Source organism: Stegodyphus dumicola, chromosome 8 (assembly GCF_044657685.1).
Source record: "Stegodyphus dumicola isolate Sdum_Otavi_A_Nest chromosome 8, ASM4465768v1".
Lineage (NCBI taxonomy): Eukaryota > Metazoa > Arthropoda > Arachnida > Araneae > Eresidae > Stegodyphus > Stegodyphus dumicola.
In genome coordinates this window covers 111,321,686-111,346,327 of record NC_140775.1, presented here as the reverse complement: position 1 = coordinate 111,346,327, position 24,642 = coordinate 111,321,686, and the positions used below count along the sequence as shown (strand labels likewise).

At 32.2% G+C, this 24,642-nt stretch overlaps 1 protein-coding gene across 4 annotated transcripts in view; it reads left to right on the top strand.

Annotated features, from left to right (window-relative positions):
* The window catches only part of LOC118185324 (uncharacterized), a 108,362-nt gene extending 86,182 nt beyond the window's left edge, over positions 1 to 22,180 (top strand). For 3 of the 4 annotated variants that reach the window (XM_035355162.2, XM_035355163.2, XM_035355161.2), the window contains one exon: positions 21,140 to 22,180. In XM_035355162.2, the coding sequence (XP_035211053.1) occupies positions 21,176 to 21,847 (672 nt within the window). In that variant the 5' untranslated portion in view covers positions 21,140 to 21,175 and the 3' untranslated portion in view covers positions 21,848 to 22,180. The remainder of the gene's footprint in view (positions 1 to 21,139) is intronic. The other variant, XM_035355160.2, reaches the window with a different exon arrangement.
* Positions 22,181 to 24,642: the final 2,462 nt, after the last annotated feature.

Below are 24,642 nucleotides of genomic sequence, written 5' to 3'. Positions count from 1 at the left end.
GCGCGTGACGAATATTAAAAGAAAGCTAAGCCGGAAAAATTAAAAATACAAGAGCGCGTGCGTTAAATAAATAAATTATTATTTGATTTCGAGAAAGTACTGGAAAATTCTAGCGCGTGATTTTAAAATCTTATAAAAGGAGGAAAACATCTCAGTTTGTAGTAGTTGCTTAGTTTGTTGTTGTTTAGAAAACTACTGTTGTTGATTGTAGCAAATTCGCGGATTAGCGTTCTTTAGCTGTTTTGAATTACGTTCTATTGGACATTTGAGTAGTTAAAAGATAACTACTGTGAGATATTGTAATACTGCATGATAATTTGAGAAAATTTAAGCATTTTTGTTGTGATAATAATAAATTTTTGTTCATTTTTCATCGGACTTGTGCATTCATTTCATAACGAACCCGTACGCACGCAACAGTATGAAGACTTAAGTTCCTCAAGAGGACTTATGTTATGAAATTAAAATTCATTGTATTTTCCAACAAAATTGTAGCTTCATTTCTCGTGTCACTTGTGATAAAACTGTCCTCTTCTAACTTTTCTAATAGTTCTACTAATTCTTCCAACTCATCGACAGTAACAATAATTGACTGGAGCTCTGGCACTCCATCTTGTTTCATATGCTTGTTTAATAGCTTTCTTTAAAATTTTTTTAAATTCCCATCGTAATGCTGAACATCAGAGAAAGAGGTGTATGTTTCCACTTATTCCAAAAAATGTTACAACGTCTAGATCTTACTTAGCTGCAGAAACTCCTACTAAATTTAGTGAATGGTTATCACAGTTTGCAAATTTTACAAATTTGTCATTACTTTTTTTCCATAATTCTTTGTTGAACGCCAGGTATGTGAACCGACATCACGGCAGCGTTATCATAACATTGTGATTTACAGTTTGTTAATGAAATCTGATCGGAATTTAATATTTCTAAAATTTTATTTTCAATTGAGACTGTATCTTGAGCATGTATTTCAATAATTCCAAAAAAGATTCTTTGATAGAAACTTTTCTGCTGGTAAAATCAATACCTACGTACCTAAAGACCTGCGATATTTGTTCTTGGTTAGCAGTATCAGGAGTCGAAATTTCTTCTAATTTCTGATTATTAAACGATTATTATACTTGTAGTTTGGTGGTTGAGTTAATAATAGTTAAAAGTCGAAGGAAGGGCTTATAATATAATAAAAGACTGCAGTGTTTTGTTTATTATCGTTTTAAAATAACAAGCGCGAGCTGTACGCACATTTCATTAAAAAAAATTTAAATCAGAAAGAAGAACGTTTTTCATACGGAGATATTTTACTGCAAACATTATTTATAACTATATTATCAGAAAGATCAAGAACGGAAATAATTAACTATATTGCTGCCTGCGTACGGGTTCGTTATGAATTGAATGCACAAGTCCGATGAAAAATGAATAAGATATATTATTATCACAAATAAATAAAACAAAACTCCTCAGACATTCGTACAGTATTACAATATCTCACAGTAGTTATCTTTTCCTTATTCGAACGTTCAACAGAACTTAATTCAAAACAGCTAGAGAAAGCTAATCCGCGAATTCTCTACAGTCAGCAAGAGCAGTTTTCTAAACAATGCACGCGCTCTTGTATTTTTAATTTTCTGGCTAGCTTTCTTTTAATATTCGTCACGCGCTGCGCTGCACGGAGAATAAAACAACTTTATTTATAATTCTACTAACATTAACTAATTAAATACCAAATCCGTAACAATATTATAGTAATTATTAATTTCAAGTGTATTTCCCAGAAATCAATCAAAATAAAAGTTGCAATTTTCCGAAAAATCTCGTTTTCCTTAGGAACTATTTGGCGCCTCTCTGTGAGCGGTGCCCGGGGCATGAGAGAAATCTCACTAATTGAATTAAAGTTCGACTACAATTTTGGCATTAACTAAAATTGCCAGTTTGGCATCATCATTCTTACTTGAGTAAAAGACGAAACACCTTAACATTTATTAATTATTGTTAACTGAACGGGGGTTGGTTTGTTCCCCTTGAAATGTCAACGAATTTCCGATCAATGACGATAATTACTTGGTTTATTAATTTTCATATTTAAAGTTTGAATTTCTATTTTTCATGATTTAAATTCAAGTTCCTTTAAAAATATTATTTTCGGGATTAAATTTCATACTTCTGGATTACTTCATTTAGATACATTCTACTAAATTTATATTAGGAGATAAATACATTCTACTAAATTTATATTAGGAGATAATATAATCAATCTTACTTTAGTAAATAAATTATTATTATCTTACTTTATTTATTTTGACAAGAATGATTTTACATATTAATCGAAAATTGTACATTCCTTTCAAGGTGTAAATATTCAACTAACAAACTAAATTTTCATTATATATTACATATTCATCTTCTTTCGATAACAGTCTAAATTCTAACCGTTAGTTTCCAAAAGTGTTTATGTTACCGGCAATGTATGAAAGCTGACATTCTGTAGAATGCCTGGCGTTTTTAGGCAAAGTATGAAATATGAGAATTACTGTATATTGTCCTTAGGCATTTTATATAATACCTATGTATTCTGCAAAATGACAGATACTATTTAAGCAAAGTATGAAAAAAAATCATGATAAATCTATTATTTAAAGTCGTGCATTCCTCAGAAATACTCATTACTTTTTCAAATGTTATTTTGAAAAATAATGAGAGAATGTTATTAAAAAAAACTTTTATTCAAAATACGTAAAAATAATCAAACTTGTACAAAACACAAGTTATGCTTTGCTTACAAGAAACTTAAAACAATGCATGAAATTTTTTTAATTATTGAATGTATTAAATGTGTGGATTATATATGAATGTATTAAATGTGTGGATTATATATGAATGTATTAAATGTATGGATATTCGAAATGAATCAGAGATGTATTTCATTTTGCACTTTGTCATTTGCCATTCTGTAAAATGTCTGAAAAAGTATGAATTGTTAATCATTTCGTACATTGCCGGCCAATTTTCGGAATTCTATAAAATGTCTAGGTGTTCTAGAACTCCGCTTTTTATAAATTGCCGGTAATATTTATAAAAATTATAGTGTAAATTTATTAACAACTGGAATAGTCTTTTCATTTCATATATAGACTATATTTGAGTTCACGAAACCAATTTGAAGCCCCAAAAGTATTACTACTTTTTACTTGCCATGTGGCATGTATTACTTATCATATGTCGTTAATTATCTTTTAATTTTCAGGTTGTAATAAACAGGCTGTTTATGAATGTAAAACAAAGCAGACAATCTAAAATAATGTCTTATAATTAATTAATTTATTTAAAAACAAGTATTATTAACGTTTATTACGGTTACGTTAATATCTTCTACTACAGAATATCTGGAAACCTTTTGTTGATAAAATTGTGATGCTGAATAAAATACTTTCACTTTCACTTTATAAGTTTTTCCTATCTCGAAAGTTCTAAGATTTTAATTCGGGAAGGTTTTAGCTCATATGAAAAATTACATCCTGATAAAACACAATATGTAGATACGATCATGCATGGGACATTAACGGGCAAAGAACGAAAAGAGTTCTAGAACAGGGCCGGGCAGAAACGTTTCACTGAGAGCGAAATAAGGCCATTTAGTGCATCATGAACATAGAAAAGTAATTAACATAAAGCTAACTATTAGTAAAACTTAAATAATAAATGTCAACTTCATCGTAATCATTCGACGTTAATTTTATTGTAGACGGTGGTGTAATCGAGGAAAAGAATATTTTGCTATGTAAAGAATATTGGAAACCTACTTTATTTATGACACTCATGGTATAAAATAACAGTTGTTCGAAAATATTATTAAAAAATCAAACTAAAAGCACTTTATCAGTGTTGACACTGTATTCAGCAGCGTAATTTTCTGATATTGAAGATAATTAAAAGGTCTTTTTTATCTTTGATTTGTAGGAAAATAAATTTATGTCGTACTCGATTTTATCTTCACATTTTAAATTATAATCGAATTGTGGGTCAGAAAAATTTGGTTTCGCATTTGCCTGAATAATCGAAGCGCAGGAAACCATTTACTGTAAAACAGAAAACAGATTGCTTACTGAAGCAAATAGTCTGTCTGAAAATTTCGTAATTTGTTTTCGTTCGCCTTTGCGTGTTCATTTGTTTCCTTTGTTGCCACCCGTTATGTGATGTAAAGTAAACACGATGTTTCGAATTTTTTTTCAAATGGTATCATTCAATTATTCTCAAGAACTGAAGGACGAATTAGTCGCCTTGTACAATTTCGTAATTTTTTCCTAGAATTATTAACTTATTTATTTTTATTTTACATAATGTTTGCGTTTATTTTGTATTTTGATTGTTTTCATTTTTCACATTCTACACCTTAGAAATGCGACAGATTTTTATGTCTGTACCTTTCACGGTGTAAAATGTATGTACAAGAATTCGTAATGTAATTTTTGTCGTTGTTAAAAAGAATATTTACTCGCATTGCTGTAGATTAACGTAATATATAAGTATACCTCTAACAAACAGTCTCTCTGTGTGTGTGTCTTTCGTTTGCGCTGGCGTAAGCTATTAGACCCACGGCTACGAAATTTGCTACATAGGTGCATCTAGACAAGAGCCAGTGCACCTCGAAGGGATTTTTTCGAAATTCGAATTAGAATGGTTTTTTTTTTTTTTTTTTTTTTTTTTTTTTAATGTTTTGTGACGAAATCACTTCATTTTGAGATATAATGCTATAGAAAATCGAGATTTTACTCTACGCACTCCATTTTCACATCCTTATGAAATGTAGGCACTTAGCTATTTTACGAACTTAAAATAAATTTCGTGTTTCAATAAATCGATTAAATACGAATTTATTTAACAAAGTGAGCTTAACACCTTTTCAACGGGATTTTTTCTAAAAAAGTTTATGTTTAAAAATGTACAGTTTATTTTTCTTTGATTTTTGGACATGTTAAACTTTCATCCTTGCGACTGCTTTTACAAAAAGAATTTTGGAAAAATGATAATATTTTGTATTTTTTAAAAATGTTTTAAATGAAGCTTTCGAGTACACTTCTCACATCTTTAAAAATGTGATTTTGGCAACAATTTTCCTTTCTTATTGTTGTTGATAGGTTTTTGATGAAATCGCATCATTTTGAATAGTTTCATCTTTTAGAAATATGGGTTTGGCAAAAATTTTTCATCGTATTTCTTATGTCACTGTTTTTAAGAGGTTGGCATATTTCATTGTCATTTTTTACTTCCTTGTACGAAGTAAAAAGGAAGTATTGTAATCGCGAAAAGTTTCAGGCAGCATATTTAAACGAAAATATCCATTTTGACCGCTATTGAATGCAATTTAACGATGGTTTTGCGTGATATCTGTACGTAAGGACAGAATAAAATACTCTTTTCCTTCAAAAAAAATTATAAAACTGCTTTAAAATTAATTCTGAAGAGAATTTTTCGTGGCGTCTGTACGAACGTATGTACGTACGAACGCACGTACGTATCTCGCATAACTCAAAAACGAGTAACCTCAGAACGTTAAAATTTTGTATATAGGACTGCTATAACATGTAGATGTGCTCCTCGTATTTGTGCTACTTTGGTAGACGGTTGCACGGATTTTGGCGATTTCTTGGCGATTTTCCTTTGGCGAGTAATACAACTTATGGTAAACCCATTGCTGGATAAGTTATTTATGGTAACCGATACTTTGTTGTCATTTTATTTAAAAAATAATGCGTTTTATTGTGCATAAATTCCGTGTTTAAAATATTATTTATGGCTTCTAAATATTAAAAATCAATTTAATTTTGCATTTTTATTTGAAATAAAAATTTTATTGTTTATCATATTTTATGAAATTTTATTTTGTGGATGATGTAATCAATGACGTCACCTTACTTTAAAAGTAATTCGTTTTAATATGTATAAATTTAATCTAATGTTTTAAGCATTATTTATGGCTGTTAAATATTAAAATACAATTTAATTTTGCATTTTTTTTTAAAAATGATTTTATTATGTATGAATTTTTAAATAATTTTAATTCTAGCCGTGATGTAATAAGCTCTCAGATTGCTTATAGAATATTTGTGCATTAACGAGCTGTAATCAGCTCCCTGATTGGTTACTGTAAATTTCTGCATTTCCGCGCCGTTTTAAAATTTAATTCATATCTTCGAATTCCTTCAAAGATGTTATCTAAATTATGATTCTAATTTTTTGTGGTACTTATCAATAAACAACAGGTTAAATACTCAAAAAAATGTAAGTACATATTTTTCTTTTATTTTATAATTGTATACTTCAATTTTTGTTAAAAAAATTAATACACTATTTTCAGAAATTGCTGAGATAATTATTGTCCATATGTTTTAATGTTAATTATATTCTATATAACGTATTTTAAAGTATTTGAATTTAATAATATTCTAATTCTTTTAAATGTTGGTATGATGTTTTTTAATTCGATATTCAATTTCAGTAATATTTTAATCTAATTAAACGTTGGCCTAATGTTTTTATAGCGGTGTTTTTATTCTCTTCTTTGTTATATGAAAGTAATAATAACCTTACTTTACTATTTTATACTCATAGTAAATGTATTTATTTACACTTGCCTGCCATCTTAAAAAACGACATTTTCAACCAAAAATTAATCCATTACTTTTAACGATATTTATCTTTTTTTTAAAGTTTCAAATACTTTACTAAGCGTAAAAACAGCGTTGTTCAAGATGGCTGACGTGTGTAAAAACCGCGTCAACAATAGCGCCAACGTAAATCGCCAAAAATCCGTGCAAACCTCTACCAAAGAAGCACCCTCGTATTTTGCTTGCAATCGGCCGCACCAAACGTATATAAATATATTTATATATACACTGGTGTGCAAAAATTAAGGACGAAGTCGAAAAATTAGCATATCAGCTGAACGAAGAGGCAGAGCGGACAGAAAGACCAATTAAGAGATTAAATAAGGTGATGTACGGTAGCACATGCGCAGATATGCAGGTAGACGTAATGGGGGAGTGTCTGAGTAGTATAAAGCATGTTGTCGGTGTAAGATCAGTATTTCTGGGAAAGAGATTGCACGCCGTATAGCAGTTAAAATCACACCGAGTTGCTGCCTCAGCGAGAAATGGCGAATAATCAATCTGTTAGACGACATCTGGATGCTTTTACCCGAAGTCGAATCATTGGGAAGTTGGAGGAAGGCCGCAATGTGACAAGTGTGGCTGCAGAGTTCGGAATTGCTCACAGCATCGTTTCACGACTTTGGAGACAATTTCAAACTACAGGAACAGCTATCCGGAGGTTTAGTAGTGGTCGTTCACGAGGAACCACACCCGCAGATGACCGGTATATTGCCTTACAGGCCAGAAGAAACAGGCGGCAGACAACGGGAGAAATCGCTAGACACACGACACAGACGACTGGACGAACGATATCGCGTTTTACCGTGGCCAGAAGACAGCACGGTGGTGGTCTGTTTGCACGACGCCCTGTACGGTGTGTATCTCTAACGCCTGCCCATCGGAGAAGGCGTTCTCTGAGGTGCCGGAAACACCGGAATTGGAGAGACAATGAATGGGGACGAGTACTCTTTACTGATGAGAGCAGATTCAGTCTGAGTAGCGATTCTCATCGCATACTCATCTGGAGAGCGCAATCATCCCTCGAACATCATTGAAAGGGACAGGTATGGAGGTGGCGGTGTTCTCGTTTGAGGAGGCATCATGCTTGGTAGTCGTACAGACCTTCACATCTTCGACGCAGGTTCAGTCAACGGGACCCGTTATTGTAACGAGATTCTTCTTCCATATGTGCGTCTTTTTAGAGGCGCTATGGGTCCGCAGTTCCTTTTCATGGACGACAATGCACCATGTCATCGCACAGTAGCTGCCGAACAGCTCTTAGAGAGTGAGGATATTGAACGTATGGATTGGCCGGCACGATCTCCAGATCTCAATCCCATCGAGCATGTATGGGATTTTCTAGGCAGACGCTTGGCAGCTCGTACCTTACCACCAGTAACGATTCCGGAGCTTCGATTGGCGTTGCAAGACGAATGGGCAGCAATGCCTCAACAACTCATTGACACCCTCATTCTCAGCATGGACAGACGCTGTGAAACCTGCCTAGCAGTCAGGGGAGATCATATCGCCTATTGAAGACCGGATGTTTCTTGCTGGACACCCATTACAGAGATGTTTCGGTTTTCAGTCGCATTGCGCTCCATGCTACTTTTTCAATAATACTTCTTTTTATCCCTCTGATTTCTCTTTTAGTAAGTGTTGCTTACATTACTCATGTCCTTACGTATTGGGGATCTTACGGTATTAAATGTGTTGATTTGGAAAGCTTTTGTACAAAGTTATATTGAAAAAACCGTCTCGTCCTTAATTTTTGCACACCAGTGTATATCCACTCTGTTACCCGGCTCAGTGATCTCAATTTCTTTACTCTTATATGTTTTTAAATTGTACATTTTTTGCTTTAAAAATGATTGAATTATGTTGTTCTTATCTTCCGGTTAAGGTTTTTATGCCTTTAGTAAATCTCTATGCAATATTTTTAGAATTATCAACAATTTTAAAGTTGTTTAAGTGCCGCTAAGCCTAATACTTCTCTTGATGGCGGCCACTGATGTTTACATTTGAAACAGGATACTAGTGGATTTGTTGCCAATCTAGAGAAACTTAGCTTCGCAACAACAAAGATAACGCATTCATTTATTATTGCCAATTAAATCATGCTTAATTCTTTCTGGAATTTTTCGAGGGAATAAGTGTTTAAGATTTACTTCGTAATTTTTAATATAGATATTTTGAGTTTTTTTTTTTTTTTTTTTTTTTTTTTTTGCCTTCTCGCGAAGTGAGAACTGAATTAATTAAATCAGAAATACTCAATCGTCTGTGAAAAACTGTTTCTTTTTTTTTTTTGTTTGCTTAATTTCTTTTATAAATAGTTCTAGCTTTATTATAGTATTTGAATAGAACATGTGGCAACGATTAGATAATTCTATTCTTTAAATGATATAAATTTTGTGCATTATGAGTTATAATAAGAACGAAATATATAAGTTAAGTGTTTTATAATTACTATATAAGTTAACTGTTATATAATTATTAATACTGTTAAGTGAATCTAGCGCCAGAGTGTCGCTATGGTAAACAAATACTAGAGTGAATTTTAAAGAATGCATTTATTCTATTGTGGTTTATGCGCTGTCGGCGAAATAGATTTAATTCAATCCTGTAAGTTTAAATGAAATGCAAGAAAAAATGCTTATAATTTAATATTCTGTACAAGGAAGTCCTGTGGTGTACACATCAGTTTTTTTATATATATAACACATTTTTATTTATTTTTTATTTTTTTATTTTTTATTTTTTATTTTGATAAAGTTGTTCTGCAGAGTAAAATTGCGCGCGGAATTTTTTGTTTTTTGAGTTTCTTTCATGCTATTTTTTGTTTATTTAACTGTTTGTAAGATATTGAAAAGTTTTGTATGATTTTTTTTTTCTTCAACGGAAAGTTGATTAATTTTTTAATAAGAATAATTAATATTTGTATTAAGGGATATAGCTTATTTCATTGTAATTAATTTTTTTCTCTTGAAAATATAAGATAAAATATCATTAATTATACTTTGCTTTTCAGAATTTTTTGTTTTTTGTATTCTTTTATGTTATTTATTGCTCATTTCACTGTTTTTAAGATACTGAAAAGTTTTGAGTGATTTTTTTTAGGAAACAACGTTAACCTCCTTTATACCATCTGAGTTCTTAAGATTTCGTAAAGGGAAATTGGTTAATTTATTTATTATGATAATTAACATTTGTATTAAGGGATATTGCTTATTCCATTGTAATTTTGTTATACGTAATAACTTTTTTTTTTATGAAGTTTTCCTGCAGAGTAAAATTCTATGCAGTTTTTAAATTTAACGTTTGGTGTTCCCTTCAACCATTTTTCCGGTACATTTAAAAGCCAGACAAAGGCTTTGATTTAGTTACTAGCAAAGCTGCTAGTAACTAAATAAAATTAAAGCACTGCCTAACCTATGTAAACTTTAATAAATCGCAATAATAGAGCTTTTTATGTACGCAGGTACGAATAAATATTTATATATTAATTCTTGCCTGCGTATTTCGCATAAAATGAAAAACTAGAGCTGTGACGAATCTTAAATGTTCTCAAATCCGAATCCTGGAAAATTCTTGAATCGTTCAAATATATGTGTATGTAAGATAAAAAATATTTAAATCAAAATTATAATTTAAACTAACAATAGCCTCTAAGTTACCCTTCTCTATTCTAAAAATAAATAAATAAATAACTTTTCTGGACTGCGTCATTTTTAGATCAATCTGTGTCACATGGCTTGCATAACGTTGACGGGAAAGCTAATTCGGAAACTGGACTCAAAATTTCGAGAACTAAAACCTTTCTCTTAATTAACAACCTAAACCAAAACCTTCTGTTGGTGAGCCTCTGCATTGGATAAATGCGCACTTATGCTTCTAGATCAGTTGTCGCTTGGACGCTGTTTTGCACTGCTCTCTTCCTATCTTTGATACTTTTGATATGCCTGTTTCAGCAGGAATTATACCCCGCTATTACAGGCACCTCAAATAACCCGGTTAGGGGAGACATAACATGCAATGCTTCGCAGGAATACCTTGACATGGAATTGCAGGAAGATTGTGTAGATGTGGCCCAGGCCAGCGTAAATGAAAATGTCATGTTTTGATACTTCGAAATTGGCTGGAAGAAGTTAAGATTATTTATGGGGGATTTCGATAAATGTGGGTTGCATAGGACCTTGGCCCTAAATTGATGTCAATTTCTAGGAGCTCGTACTTAAAATTGTCTGAATAATTTACCTCCGCGTTGGTGATGGCTTTGTTGAAAAAAATATTATTTAATTACTAATTTCCGATCAATGACAATGATTACATGCATTTAATTTAATTCTTGCCTTTAATTTATTCCTTTTACAATTGAAATTTCGTTATTCATGATTTAATTCCAGCCCCCGTTAAAACATTTTTAGCAATTAACTTTCAAGTTACTTCAAAACATCTTTCAAAATACAACTTACTAGTATGGATTCACTCTTTTAAGATAATCCTACTATAATTCAACTTAGGAGAATAATATAATCAATTCTTCAATATTATTTAGTAAATAAATTATTATTAACTTACTTTGCAGCAATTGCGCAAGTAGTAGTAACTTACTTGTTTTCGCACTAAATGAATTTAAGATCATACAACATTTTATATATATATATATTTTTATAATTTACATTTTATTTCGCATGTAGCCTAATATTTCACCTTATTCAATGTCATTGTTTAAAAAAAAAAAAAAAACTGTGCTGAACTTTTTCTTGGAGCCACAGCTCCTGGTAACATTTGGTGAGCTGATTACAATTTCTCTTCTCATTTCTTTAATTTTGCAACATATTGCACAAAAGATTTTGACCAAAATTGGTCTTTTTAGTATTGTACTTACAACCTAGCTTATAATATAATAAGAACTGCATCTATTACTTTTAAATAGTTTAGTTTGTTAATTAATAACAAATAACACACAAATTAAACATGAAAGAATAGTGTCCTGGTTTTTTTCGACTGGCAACAGATTCCAATGAAAGAGAAAATCTAGTTCCTATAATTAAGACACAATAACACGCCGAACAAATACTAATTCAATAGTCAAATAAAAAATATCAGCGTTATCTTTTCAAATTTTCACAGGACTAGTTTCGATGGTTTTACCGAACCACCATCGTCAGCTGCAAAAGCGCAAATGAACGAGATAGGATATAATGATCAGCGCTTTTGCAGCATTTGCGCTTTTGCAGCAGACGATGGTGGTTCAGTAAAACCATCGAAATTAGTGCTGTGAAAATTTGAAAAGATAACGCTGATTTTTGTTGTTTGACTTCTGAACTAGTTCCAATATTTTCATTTAACATGTTGTTAAATTAAAAAAAAAATATACTATTATGGTCTTGCCGGTGAGTTGATGTTTTGCTTTCGCTCTAGCGAATCGCTGCATTAATTTTTATGCAATCTACTTAGAGCAAAGTCAAAACAACTGCCGATTCAGTGTATATTTTCATTCTTGTCGTAAAACATATGGGACTTAAGATCTGTGCTATGACATCTGCCGTTTTGCGAGAGTATAAAAAACGGCGGCGAAACGTGTGTGCGCGTAACTAGGAGAAGGCAAGAATTCTAGCCTGTGTACGAGTGAAAGTTGAACTGCTCGGATTACGTGCATTCACGTGCTTGAAACTTCCTACCTCCATGGCTTGAATGTCGTTTGAAGTGTTCGCTGGAGCTTGACGTTATCTTTCGCGAGCATTTTTACGTTCTCTTCTTATTGTCGCCATTTTGGACCACAGGCTGTGGCTATTATATGTTTATTATATTTCAGATGAAAAAGTTTTATATTACTACTCTTCTCCAAAAAATTATTTTTTTATTGCGGAACTGCGGAACTATGGGGGAAAAGGGGGAGTATAAAATGTGTTCTGTAACAGCAGTGATAATAGATGATGTCGTAATATTTAGACATTTTTTTTTTAAATCCATAATACTACATGACTTAAATGTGCATAATCGGATAGACAAAAACATTGTTAAATCATCAATTATTAAAAATAGGTTTATAAATCGCAAAATTAAATAGTTCACAACCAATTAATCTTCCTGTTCCCATTGACTACAAATGGTATTGAAGTGTGTTTTTGTTCTGAATGCTGATTTAATTTACGTAACCAAATGAACTAATTTTCCGAGTAAATCTGGTTAAAAATACAGGTGGTTTGTTACACATTACAAATTCATACAATTATTACACTGTGAACATCGTCCCTTGTTTGTTTTGTTCTAGTCCCAAAATAAAAACTACTGCTGCCAGTTAATAAAATTCAGCTGCACTCAACTGTGAATTTTAAGTTCTGTCTTTTATTCCAACATTTCGGTTTTGAGCATTCTGTACTTTTATATGTGTAAACGAAAGGATATCAAACTGTTAAAATTGTGTATGAGTAAGTACATTTTAAAATGTAATAAAAATAATGAGTACGTATTAAAAATATATATTCGACTAAGAAAAAGAAATATATAAAAGTACTTGTATTCTGTATGTTATTACGAAACTGCCTCTTAATCACTAAATTCAGTTTGGGATGAAGATGTTAGTTGAGCCAAATTAAAAATTCTGATACCTTCTTATATAAATAGTTAGAATTTGTTTTGTGTACGTGATGCCTTTTGATATAAAATAACACTCGTTGCAAAATGTTGTTAAGATGTCCAAATGAAATTATCAACTTTCACTCTAATAAAAAGTAGTTTTATAATATTGAAGATCAAGGAATGGCGAGAATATATGTTTATAGACGTGGTTTTAAATTGAAAACAATAATCAAACTGTGAGAGCAGTAAAAATTTTTAGTTACGGCGTTAAAGAGACGGATTTCAATATGGCGCCTTAAACAGTTTGGCTTTTGAAGCGGACATGCCATCATAACTCGCCTTGATGGGTGATGATAAGGCTTTTCTAGAGGGAGGAAGGATAGTTATTTTTCCTTTCCCTTTGCTTCAGTAAATGAGAGTTGCTAAGCCCGCGGGGATCAAAATTCTTCGGAAATTTTATACCTTGGCGGAACGACTTTTTTTCCCCTCCATTTCACTTTAAACGATGAGGAATGTAAGATTCTGGCATCGTAACACAGTGGCCTGGCTAAATGGACAATTCTTTTAGGCATAAATGGAGTAGAACGTTGAAATTCTCCATGTAGTATATTATTCATATTTTTTGTTGTTGTTGTCTTTTGGGATGTATCTGGGTATGAATACAAATATCGAAAAAAAGTATTAATACTATTAAAAAAATATTTTTAAAATACAAAAGGCAATAGCAGATCTACATTAAAATGTGGAAGCAGTGTTTCTGATTTCTCGACAAAAGAAATTTTACTATGTATTTCTTGTAAAATGTATCAATAAGGCAATTAAACTCTATTTGATTTTGCTACAAATGTATTATTAAACTAATCAAACATCAATCTCCTGGGTGTGCTCTAACTGCGCGAATGAAAATCCCCCATCGTTCTGTTATAGTCCAACTGCGCGAATCAAAATTTCTTCCCCCCGTTGCCCACAGGGTTACAGTTTTACTTTTCGAAGCCACTTGTAGCCAAGAGGAAAATAAAAATAAAGAAATAGAATTATATATCGCAATCACAAGAACAAATAAAGAATATTTAACAAGCAGGCTAATTACTTGAAAAAGAGTAATAAACGCGAGAACTAACAAAGAAAATAAAAGGTACTAGTAAACATACATATTAGCATTAGAAACATCTTTCATTAATTACAATATTACAACAAGGAATATTATAATAGTATCATAAATTAAATAATTATAAAGCACACCAATTGTATTTTTTATAAAGGCCATCAATAGTCATGATGTCTGAACTAGACTGGAAAATTTAGTATAGGTCACTGGCGTGCAAAAGATTATTCCGTATCAAAGTGTGCTAGAAATATTTTTTGTTAATTAAAGTAATCATGTAAATGTTTGCAGAAATTAATAGTTAAATTTAAAAAACGCTTAGTATGAAATCTATTATAACAACATTAGTATGCGTTTGGAACTCTGACGTGTATAAATTGTAAATAAATTTTAATTATTATGATAGCATACATATGAAACTTCATATAGTGCAACAATATGTGAAAAAGGAATGGATTAAAAGGGAACTGAAAATCCCAAGATATGAATATAAGGGGGTTGATTTTTATTTTGTTAATTATGAAAGTTCTGCAGACGCTCATAATTATCAATTTATTAATTAAATGTGCATTAGAAATTAAATGTATGCCAAAGTACATCAGGTAGAGTAACTGGAAAACAGAATAAATATTTAAACGTTTCTAGTATTAAAATATGGAATTTATAAGAAAGTTAGATAAACTTAAAATAACCATAAATAATAAACCATAAATAGTTAAATAACTTCAATGACTAAAAATGGAAAGCTTAATACGGCAATATATTGCAATAATATTAGTGTGAATTTGGAACCACTTAAGAAATCTAATTTTTAGATTTAATAAAGAAAATTGTTTAAATTAAATTAGAACTGATTACCTAAACTGGTAAATTTGATAGTTAAAACCATTCTGCTATCTAAGATGATTTGTTAATATTTATTTAGACAAGAAACTTATTTAAGGTGCGCTACAAATCCAATATTTGATAGCTTGATTATGTATCAGTTTTGTGTATGTCATTAATCTATCAATTTTTTTATTCAAAACTGGTATATAGATATATATATATCATCGACTAAAATCTACAACTTGGAAAGTTTTTAATTTTTATAGAGAATAAAAAAGATATGACTCATAATTCTTTTAAGCATCATAAAACTTTAAAATCAGTGTAAAAGAAATTAATTTTTACTTTAGCACACGCCAGATTTTAAATTAGTATTTGTTTTGTATGCACAATTTTTACAATATTGATAAACGAAAATAGAGGCCTGCAGTCTCAATAAAATGTCCCATTAATGGGGATAAATGACTTTTTGTAACGCCCAATCTTCTTGGTAAGGAAAGAGGGGACAGGAAACGTCCCGCAGTTCGTGGATTAGATAAGAGGGGGGGATCTTCGATCAAATTTCGCGCAGTTCGTACCCTACCCCCCCCCAGAAAGAATATGTTTGAAAGTTGTATATTGTAAAACTTTTTTTTTAAATGAAATTAATCTAGATTTCGGTCCCTACACCTTGAAGTAAAATCTTCTCGAGTTAAGTAATCCTTCCGTCTTTCTTTCCGGTTTGCCACTAAATCGAATACGCGATAAACAGATACTGTTGTCATTTGATAATGCATAAGATTTTTCAGATTTCTTCAGTACTCAAAACATGCGTTACTCTACTCTTGTGTGCACTTGCGTTTGCATAAAAATTGCAAGCATTTGCATTTATTTCTGTTTCTGATTTTGTTCAAACGATGATATTATATATTATAATATTTTTATATTTATTCTATTTCATATTCAGAAGAGAAATACAGAAGCAAAAGGATATTTTACATTTGAAATTTCTTTTTGAGTTGAGTTTGAATTTTATTCAACAGGAAACACCGAGTTTCCTAAATTGGCAATAGTTTTCATATTATATGTTTATTTAAGAATACCAGAATATTTGAATGGTTTTTCATTTTTTAAAACGTTTTGTTTTAAAAATGGTTTAAGAACGGTTTTAATGGTAAATTCTTCTTCGAGGTATTAAATTGCAATTTAGAAATTTCAGGCTGCTATACAAAGAGAAAAATATCGAAATATTAACTAAAAAAACGTTTTAAAAATGATACATTTTCTATATTTTAGAAAAAAACTTCATCATTGCCATAAAATTTTATTTAGGGTACACATGTGTGCAGGCATAAAAAGTATGGCAAATAATTTTGCCATGACCTTTTATGGAGTGCTAAAATCTGTGTCATTTGTAGCACTCATTATTTAAAATAATGCTTGTCGCAAAATATTCTGAAGAAGTCCACATAAAATTGCATTTTGAATGATTATTGAACACGTAACGTACTTGAGCAACGTACTTCGACATTATGTCGAATGCCCATTGCATATATGTATATTGCAGACGTGATTTTTTTTTATTCGAAATGTTAAAAAATCCGAATTTCGAATGTCTTTTTTTAATTTAACTTGCATTTCAAATACTAGCCACTTATTATTTGTTAGAATTCTAACACTTTGAAGGCGAAAAATCTCCGTTTGTACTGTTTGACTCCTTATAATTTAGCAGGAACAGCTGGAACATCTAGATAAGCTAACGATTTTTTTTTTCATTCAGTATCTATATATAGTTTTCATGAAAACAAAAGTTTATTTTAACACAAATCTTCATACCTGCGTAATTCAGCGACGTCATTTACGCGTACTGTTTCTACATATCCAGTATTTCATATTTGTGTTTGGTAAATCTCAGGTTCGGAATTGCAGCTGTCCACATTTGTTCTTCTGCAAAAACATGATTTTCATCTGCAATCTTTAGTTGTATGAGCAATATAGAAAAACACGGTATTAAAACATATCACACTTGAAGCCAACGTGAAGAAGCAAGATCAGAATGAGGTCATTCAAACTGCGTCAAACTCCGTGGCTTGAAGTAGATATACTCAAATTTACTGACCCTGCCCACATTGTGCAGCGTATTCATCTAAATTTCGCGTCACCTGACAATAACCGCTTCTTAGAATATTTCTGTTCATCATGCAAAAGATCATTTAACTGTTTTAATTTTGTTGGAGTGTAGTTACTCACAAACTGAGATTCTTGATAAAATATACAACAGATTTTTGCGTCGAGCCATTGTAATTTTAGTGAAAGGGATTTTAGTTTATCCGCTATTCGGAAATTGACACAACAACTGAAAAGCACTGCTCTAAATAATACGTTGCGAGGATCTGCTTCTTCGAATCAAGCAAATATTTCCGGAATTTTATTTCGCGTAATACATTACATCAGATCATTTTAATCATTCTCCTGTCATTTAAGGAGAAAATTTAAAATTTAGTGTCTGATAGATAGTGGTAATTGAACATTATTTAATGACTAAACACATAAAATTTTATTCCTTAACCAAGATTGAGAAGAATTTTCTTTCGTTTGAAAATCCATGGTTCTCTTCCCCCCCCTCTTAACATTTCAAGCCCCACTATCGGTCGAAGGGTTAAGATTTCTGAATACTGGTAGTTTGACGTCGGTTCGAGCCTGGCTGCATCTATAGTTTCCCCATATGTAACATAAACCCATTTTCCTTAGAAAATCCTCCACGGAGGCATTCCTCGCCTTAGGCACATAGCTTTCATGTACTTCATACGCAGAAATTATTTAATTCGGATGTCTTTCATAAATGGCAGCAGTAATGCAGTATATATCCTTTGATATTTTTCCCTAAACGATTGACTCAGTGATGCATCTAAAAGCTACATTTAGGAGAGACATAAATAAAGCCGGAGCTTTTCTATATCAAATAAAAACACAAGAAAGGGTATTCCTTTCAATTTATGGAAATTTAGCAGTTTCCATCAGCGTCATCTGAGAATAATGCTTCAAAAATTACCATCCCCGCATTCGACATGCTTCATTTTTAAACAAAATCGAAAGGAATTTGCACTGTCAGTGTTCGACGGCGGTAATGATATATTCAAGTGTATTTGTGAATGAATTAAATTTCAGAATTTTCGTTTAAATATAATAAAGGAAATATTTTTTTTTTTTTTTAATTTATTGAAAAATTAGAAAAAGCTTCATGTTTTCACTCCTTTTTTCACTTTTTGGATACTGAGTTGATGTTATGGGGAAGAAATAACAAAGAGCAACAGGGAATTCATTGTTCTGGAGTTTAAACACATAAGTATGCACAATAATTAAGTAAAAAATGCATTGCAGATTGAAAACTTTATTTTGTAGTCTGACATCTCGAAGAAGAGGCCACCAAAAAAAATTTTACGAATTAAAAAATATTACGAAAACTAGAAACTGTAAAACATAAATTATCTTATCAACCAAATGAATACAGGAATCTGGTATTGTGTGATGTACGAAGACATTGTTCAAATTAATATTCTTGCATTACTGCTGCCATCTATGAGCAGATTTCTAAACTAAATCTGAATAAAATCCATAGAGTTAGCATACCTATTCTACTTCCATGTTAAACATACATCCTGTTTTAATTTAAAATGGAACTTTAAAAAAGTGACATGGATGTTCAGGAAAGAGGGGGATGAATTCGAAATTATTCCCTGGACTATTTCAATAATAATTTGCATTGTGTAGTCTGAAGAGCCGAAATATTAAACTTATTTCATTTTCGCAGAGTTTTCTTTTCCATAAAAACTACGCTTAGTAAATTATTACTGCCATCTATAAAAAATATTCTGAACTTTTAGAAAAATTTTAGAGTATTCCTGCTGCCATTTATTTATAGGCATCTCAACTAAATCTGAGTAAGCGTAATATCTTAAATAAAAAAATAACTTGTAAAAGAACGTGCAAGCTCAAATGGGGAAAAAAGTTTTGTTAACATTCCATAAGTTACCTTAAAAGTAAATATCTGAAAATGACATTAATTTACATAGTATGCAGAGAACACCGGAATATTTTAACCATCACTTCATTTTTTATGTTTATTCACAGGTCGGGAACTCAGTTCTCTCTATTGACACCAAATTGCTCATTTACAAGAAAGACCCTTTTGCGTCCTATAATCTCATATGCCTGTCCTGTTTGGGGATACGCTAGTATTACTAATGTTAAGAAACTTCAAACACTGCAAAATATATTACTTAGACAAGCGGCGAACTGTCGATGGTTCATCAGAAACTCGGCAGTTCACCAAGAGCTTGAGATGCCAATGTTATATATTCATTTTGCTAACCTTGCTGAAAAATTCTATAAAAATATTTCAAATGTCAACAACAGCACTATTCCAGTGCTTAATTACGACTATAACACTGAAAGAAATAGAAAACGACCGCTTGCGGTCTTCAGGTACCTCGATCAGTAACTGTCTTTTTAATTCACGCGTACACCTAATTGTCACAACTTAAATATATCTATACACTGTCTCATAATGATTGTTTTCTGGTGTTGCTGTTTTTGTTGTAAATGTTTGACCTGTATATATTTTATTTTTCACTATGCTTTATATTCAATGTTACTTACTACTATTATGTTAACTTCACACACGGACTCTCATCAGTGAGCTTTAGGCACTTTGTTTTTCTTCTTTTTATGCCAATTGCTTATCATGCGCACTTACCTTCGTCATGGCCTGCACCGCAGGGCTGTTTCTGTTGGACTCATTTACGTACTCTCGCAGATTTTTACTACTGCTCTGAACTTTCATTTGCATCGACATGTATTATAAACTGCTCGAAACTACAAAGATTCGAAAGTCGGAAGCATTACGCCGGGATAGCGACTTCACGCGGGTGCCCGTTTTTGCGAACCTCTTCGAGTTTGCCTGAGCCGAGGAAAACTTCTTCGAGTTAGCCCTTTCACGTAACCGCTCTTCTCCGTGCCATTGCTTACTCTGCTTAATTTTGCTTATGATAGAAGTTTATCCGTTTTTTTTTTTTTTTTTTTTTTTAAATGGAAATTACCATGTTTTATTTTAGATTGTTGAACCTGAAGTGAAATATGGAAGTAAAGGCCGCCAGGTCAAAGACTTCTGATACGCCTGATGATTCAAGAGTTAGCTCAGAAGAGCTATTAGTTTCGAAATGGTATTTTACGTTGAATCACTTAAATGCGATGTATCGCATTTCAGATTGTTGCTACCAAATATTATCGCCCTGCATTATATTTAAAGAAACCAATTAATGAAGAATCTGCAATTAATGAACGTACATATATTTCTTGCATTGTGAAAAACAGTGGTAGCTAGAGTGATCAAACTTTGAATAACATAGTCCTCCACCCGAACATGGGCACCTGGAAGCCCGAATTTGGAATTTGTTTCATTGTCTGCTTCATAGTATATAAAATTTAAACTGATTTTTGATTAAAAAAACCAACAATTTCAAAGCAAGCAGTGGCAACACTGTAGGGAATAAAATATTTTTATTTCCAGCTCGCGGAACTGTTTATCGGAAATTCTAAAGATATGCTGTTTTTAAATATTTTTAGCCCAAATGCAGTTGAAACGTATATGTGTCTGTAAATTAAAAAAAAAAAAAAAAAACTCTCGTTTGGGCATAATATAAAATCTAAAAGCTTTCAGATTTTATTTTCTGTTTCATACTTTTTAACACTTGATTAAACTTAGTAATAATTAGCTAACTTTTTTTTCTTTAAGTTTTGATAAAATTGTATCCTCGATAAATATTCCAGATCAGTGGAATTCACTGTCCCAAAAATTGTGAGGTATTTTCCAAAGCCCTCACAGTTCTTCATTTTTTTGTAAATACTAGTCTCAGAAAATTTTTCCGAGATTAAATGATTAAGAATATAATGTTATAAGAAATGAATTCTCAAATTCTACTTTTCTTTTCAGTTGGAAGCTGAAATCCTTCGCTTGACAACAAGATTGATGATGAGGGAGCGGGAGCTTCGGCAAGTCAAAAACCAACTGAAAAGCCAAGTTACCAAAACGCAACAACAAGCAGCCAGCTGGAGGAGGCGAATGGAGGAAAAGGAGGAGCAAATGCGAGTTCTCCTTATCCAGAAAGACTCCGAAATGCAGAGCATTGTATCCCAACTTCTCCTCTTCGAAGCTGAACTTCGCAAAGAACAGTCTAGGATAGAGGACCTACTGGGGGAAAAGGATGCCCAGATCTTGTCTCAGCAAAAAGAGATCGAACGCTTGAGGCGATGTGTTGGTGGTAATCAAAATGGCCACTCTTTAGAAGGCAGTACTATGCCAAGCAGCGAATCGTCCGTGGTATTCACAGACGTTGAGAAAGATGAGCTTCCAAAAATCAACAAGCATCTAAGTCAGGACCTTTCGGGGCAAGATTCTCAGCTGATGAACTCCCATGACGCTGTTCGCAAACTGAAGGATGGTCTTGTTAAGATCAGGGCTATCCAAGACGTGACTAATGTGAAACCGTTAGATTCGTCGTACGATTGCCTAATATCTGAAAAGAAAAGAGTTCCTTACAAAGCGCCACAAAAAATGAAAGATCTCAAAGCCAAAAGGATAAACTCTCATAAAATGCACAGACCTGTTGTCAGTGAGATTAGTGGACAAGCTATTTTGTGATGCTCAAGTGGTATTTTGTGTATTATACGTGACACTTAAAGTGCTTTTAAATATGCCACTTTGCTAGATTTATTTGAAGTGTCGTTTTGTGTAAAGAAAGTAAAATGTGTAATGGAAGTTTGGACAAAAGACATAGTCAGTCTGTTGTTTTATATGTTTTTCTACAGTGTTCTCTTTTGAAGAAATTAAGTTTCAAAAAATATAATACGGTCAAACCAAGAACGAATTTTCTAAATTAAATTAGTATAAAACTGTTAAGAATTTTGATATTATGCTGGTAAATAATATTATGATCAATAAAATTGTTTTATGTGAAAAAAAAAAAGAATATTCTCTGTCTTTTCTGCGCATTGAGAAAGCTTTGACAATAACTTTTAGTTTTCCTTTTATTCTTCTAGGGATAAACCGAACTATTAAATTTATATACATTTATTTGAAAAAGTTTAAGTAGATAAAAATCATTTTAAAACTAGGGTAATAATTGTAGTTATTGCTTAGTTTAAGAGTTACCTGCTTAAAGGAATGGAAGCTTTCATGGAAAAACCTCTAAGGAAAATTAGTTCAGATAAATAAATTACGTTGTTTTTAAATGTAGGCTTCTTACGAGATAAAGCGCACATCAGGCGCCACATATGCATGCAGAAACGACTCAAAGTTTTAACCCACAATTGTTTTCTTTTATTGGCTCTCTTCCACTCTCACATTACAACGAGATTCTATGAGTGGCGATGATACTTTCGAGAATATATTCGATGCCGCCCAACCGGGATGCATATTTCACAAATGCACATCAGCACAGACACTGAGGGAGGGGTTTTGAAAATGGACCAATGAGCTGCTATTGCTCTAGTGACGCTAAATCTTCATACATGTGAGCGTATGTTGTTTACGTTTTAATTTGCACTTTTTTCGCAGTTAAAAATATATGGCGTAATAGTAGAAATCTTGTAGTGCTTTCGTTTTCTGAGTTTAATTAATCGCTGACATTTCACTTTCAAGATTTTTATCACGCATTAATATTTGGATTGATGTTCACGGCATATTATGTGGATTAAAAGAATTCAAGTGTATATTTTTTTTAATTGAGATGAGAATGACTGAAAGTGTTACAATGAATCTAGTGTTTTCTTATTTCAGTGCTTGCATTCTTGTGATTTTTAAAGTGTAAGATTCAGAATACATATGATCTGATTATATACATTGTTAAAAAAGTTATATATGAATAAATTGAATATACTCGTTGTGAATAAGATAAATTCATTCTGCTTGATGAGCATTTCTTGTGTAGACAGTGCACTCAAGAGTGAGCAGTTATTAAATGTGAAATTTAACACACTAAATGTATACGAAAGTAAATTTCACTTTGAATAAAATTCTGCGTTGGTTATTATTATAGAACATCTTTTTCATATTGACTGCAATAAAAAGTGCTGACTTCTATTTACATATATAATTGGTATCAATATTTTTCTCATACGCATAGTTTTATGTAAAGATTGTATTTGCTCTCAGATGTTTATCACATATTTCTTTCTTTATCTCATTACTTTAAACATTCTCGGAAATGTTTGTGAAGTAATATTTCACATCGATATTTTTGCGAAGTATCTATCCAACATGTGTTTGTATTTATTTCAACCAGGTAGTGAAATCTTCATAATTGCCTATATTTGATCTAACTTCGCAAAGAAAAGTTTCAGAAACAATCGGCGATGCTTTAATTATTTTTTACAGAAAATTGCGTGGCAGAATATTTTCAACCATCTTGCTTAAATCTTAAAGTACGCGAAAGGTCATATCATGTGACATGACAGAAATATTACTGAATGTTCATTGGTCCATCCTAGAAGCCACACCCTCGGTGGCTACACAGATGTGCACTTGTGAAATATGCAACCGGGATAGTGATTAGCGACGCTGACTGCCATACCGAAGAGCCCAGGTTCGAATCCTGGAGAAGGCATGGATGTTTGTAAATATATTATTGTCTGTGCGGCATGGGGGACTGTAAATATGCGGCGAGCTGAAAAAGTCTTCTCGAGAGGTTGATGGTAGGTGAAGAGGGTTGGAAGAACATCGGAGTCGTCGCCCCCGGAATTGGGGGTGGAACTGAGCAAAGTCGTACACTGTCACCTGTAAGGCGTTCAAAGCAGTTGCCAACAACAGCCGTAATCTTGCACTCCTTGCCACGATGAATTTCGTAGGCTTGTTCTTATTGAACTGTCAGAGAAGTAAGATAATCACAACAATAACATAATTTCAATATTTTTAAAAGTGATACAGCGGTTTGTTGTTCTGCTATTTCACATTTATAAAGAACAGATGCAACAAAAGTGATATTTCACAAGATAATCACAAGATAATACGAAAATCTCTTCCTTTGGTGAAATTTTCCGACCTTCTCAGTAGCTGTGTGTAAGGTCATGTACTTGTCATTCACAAGCATTTCCGGAATTTAACCCTTCATCTTATCTCAGAAACTGAGTAACCGGGCTTCCCAGGCCCGAGGCGCGCGCTCGCATTGTCATTTAAAATTGTGAAAGAGATGAGGCAGTTGCAAAAAGGTCTTGCTATTTGAGTTATGACGATGAAATGAAAAGACTACAGAAACTATTAGCCGAAGTGTCGAATGATAAAGATACAATTAATGAAGAGGACGAAGAAATAGTTGGTGAAGAACAGTTTAGTGATCCCCAGTCGAATTCTGAAGAGGCGTTAGACTCAAGCGATGAATCTAGTAATGAATTAAGTAATTTTGTGTCCGTCGGCGAATTGTTATCTTGGCAACTATAATG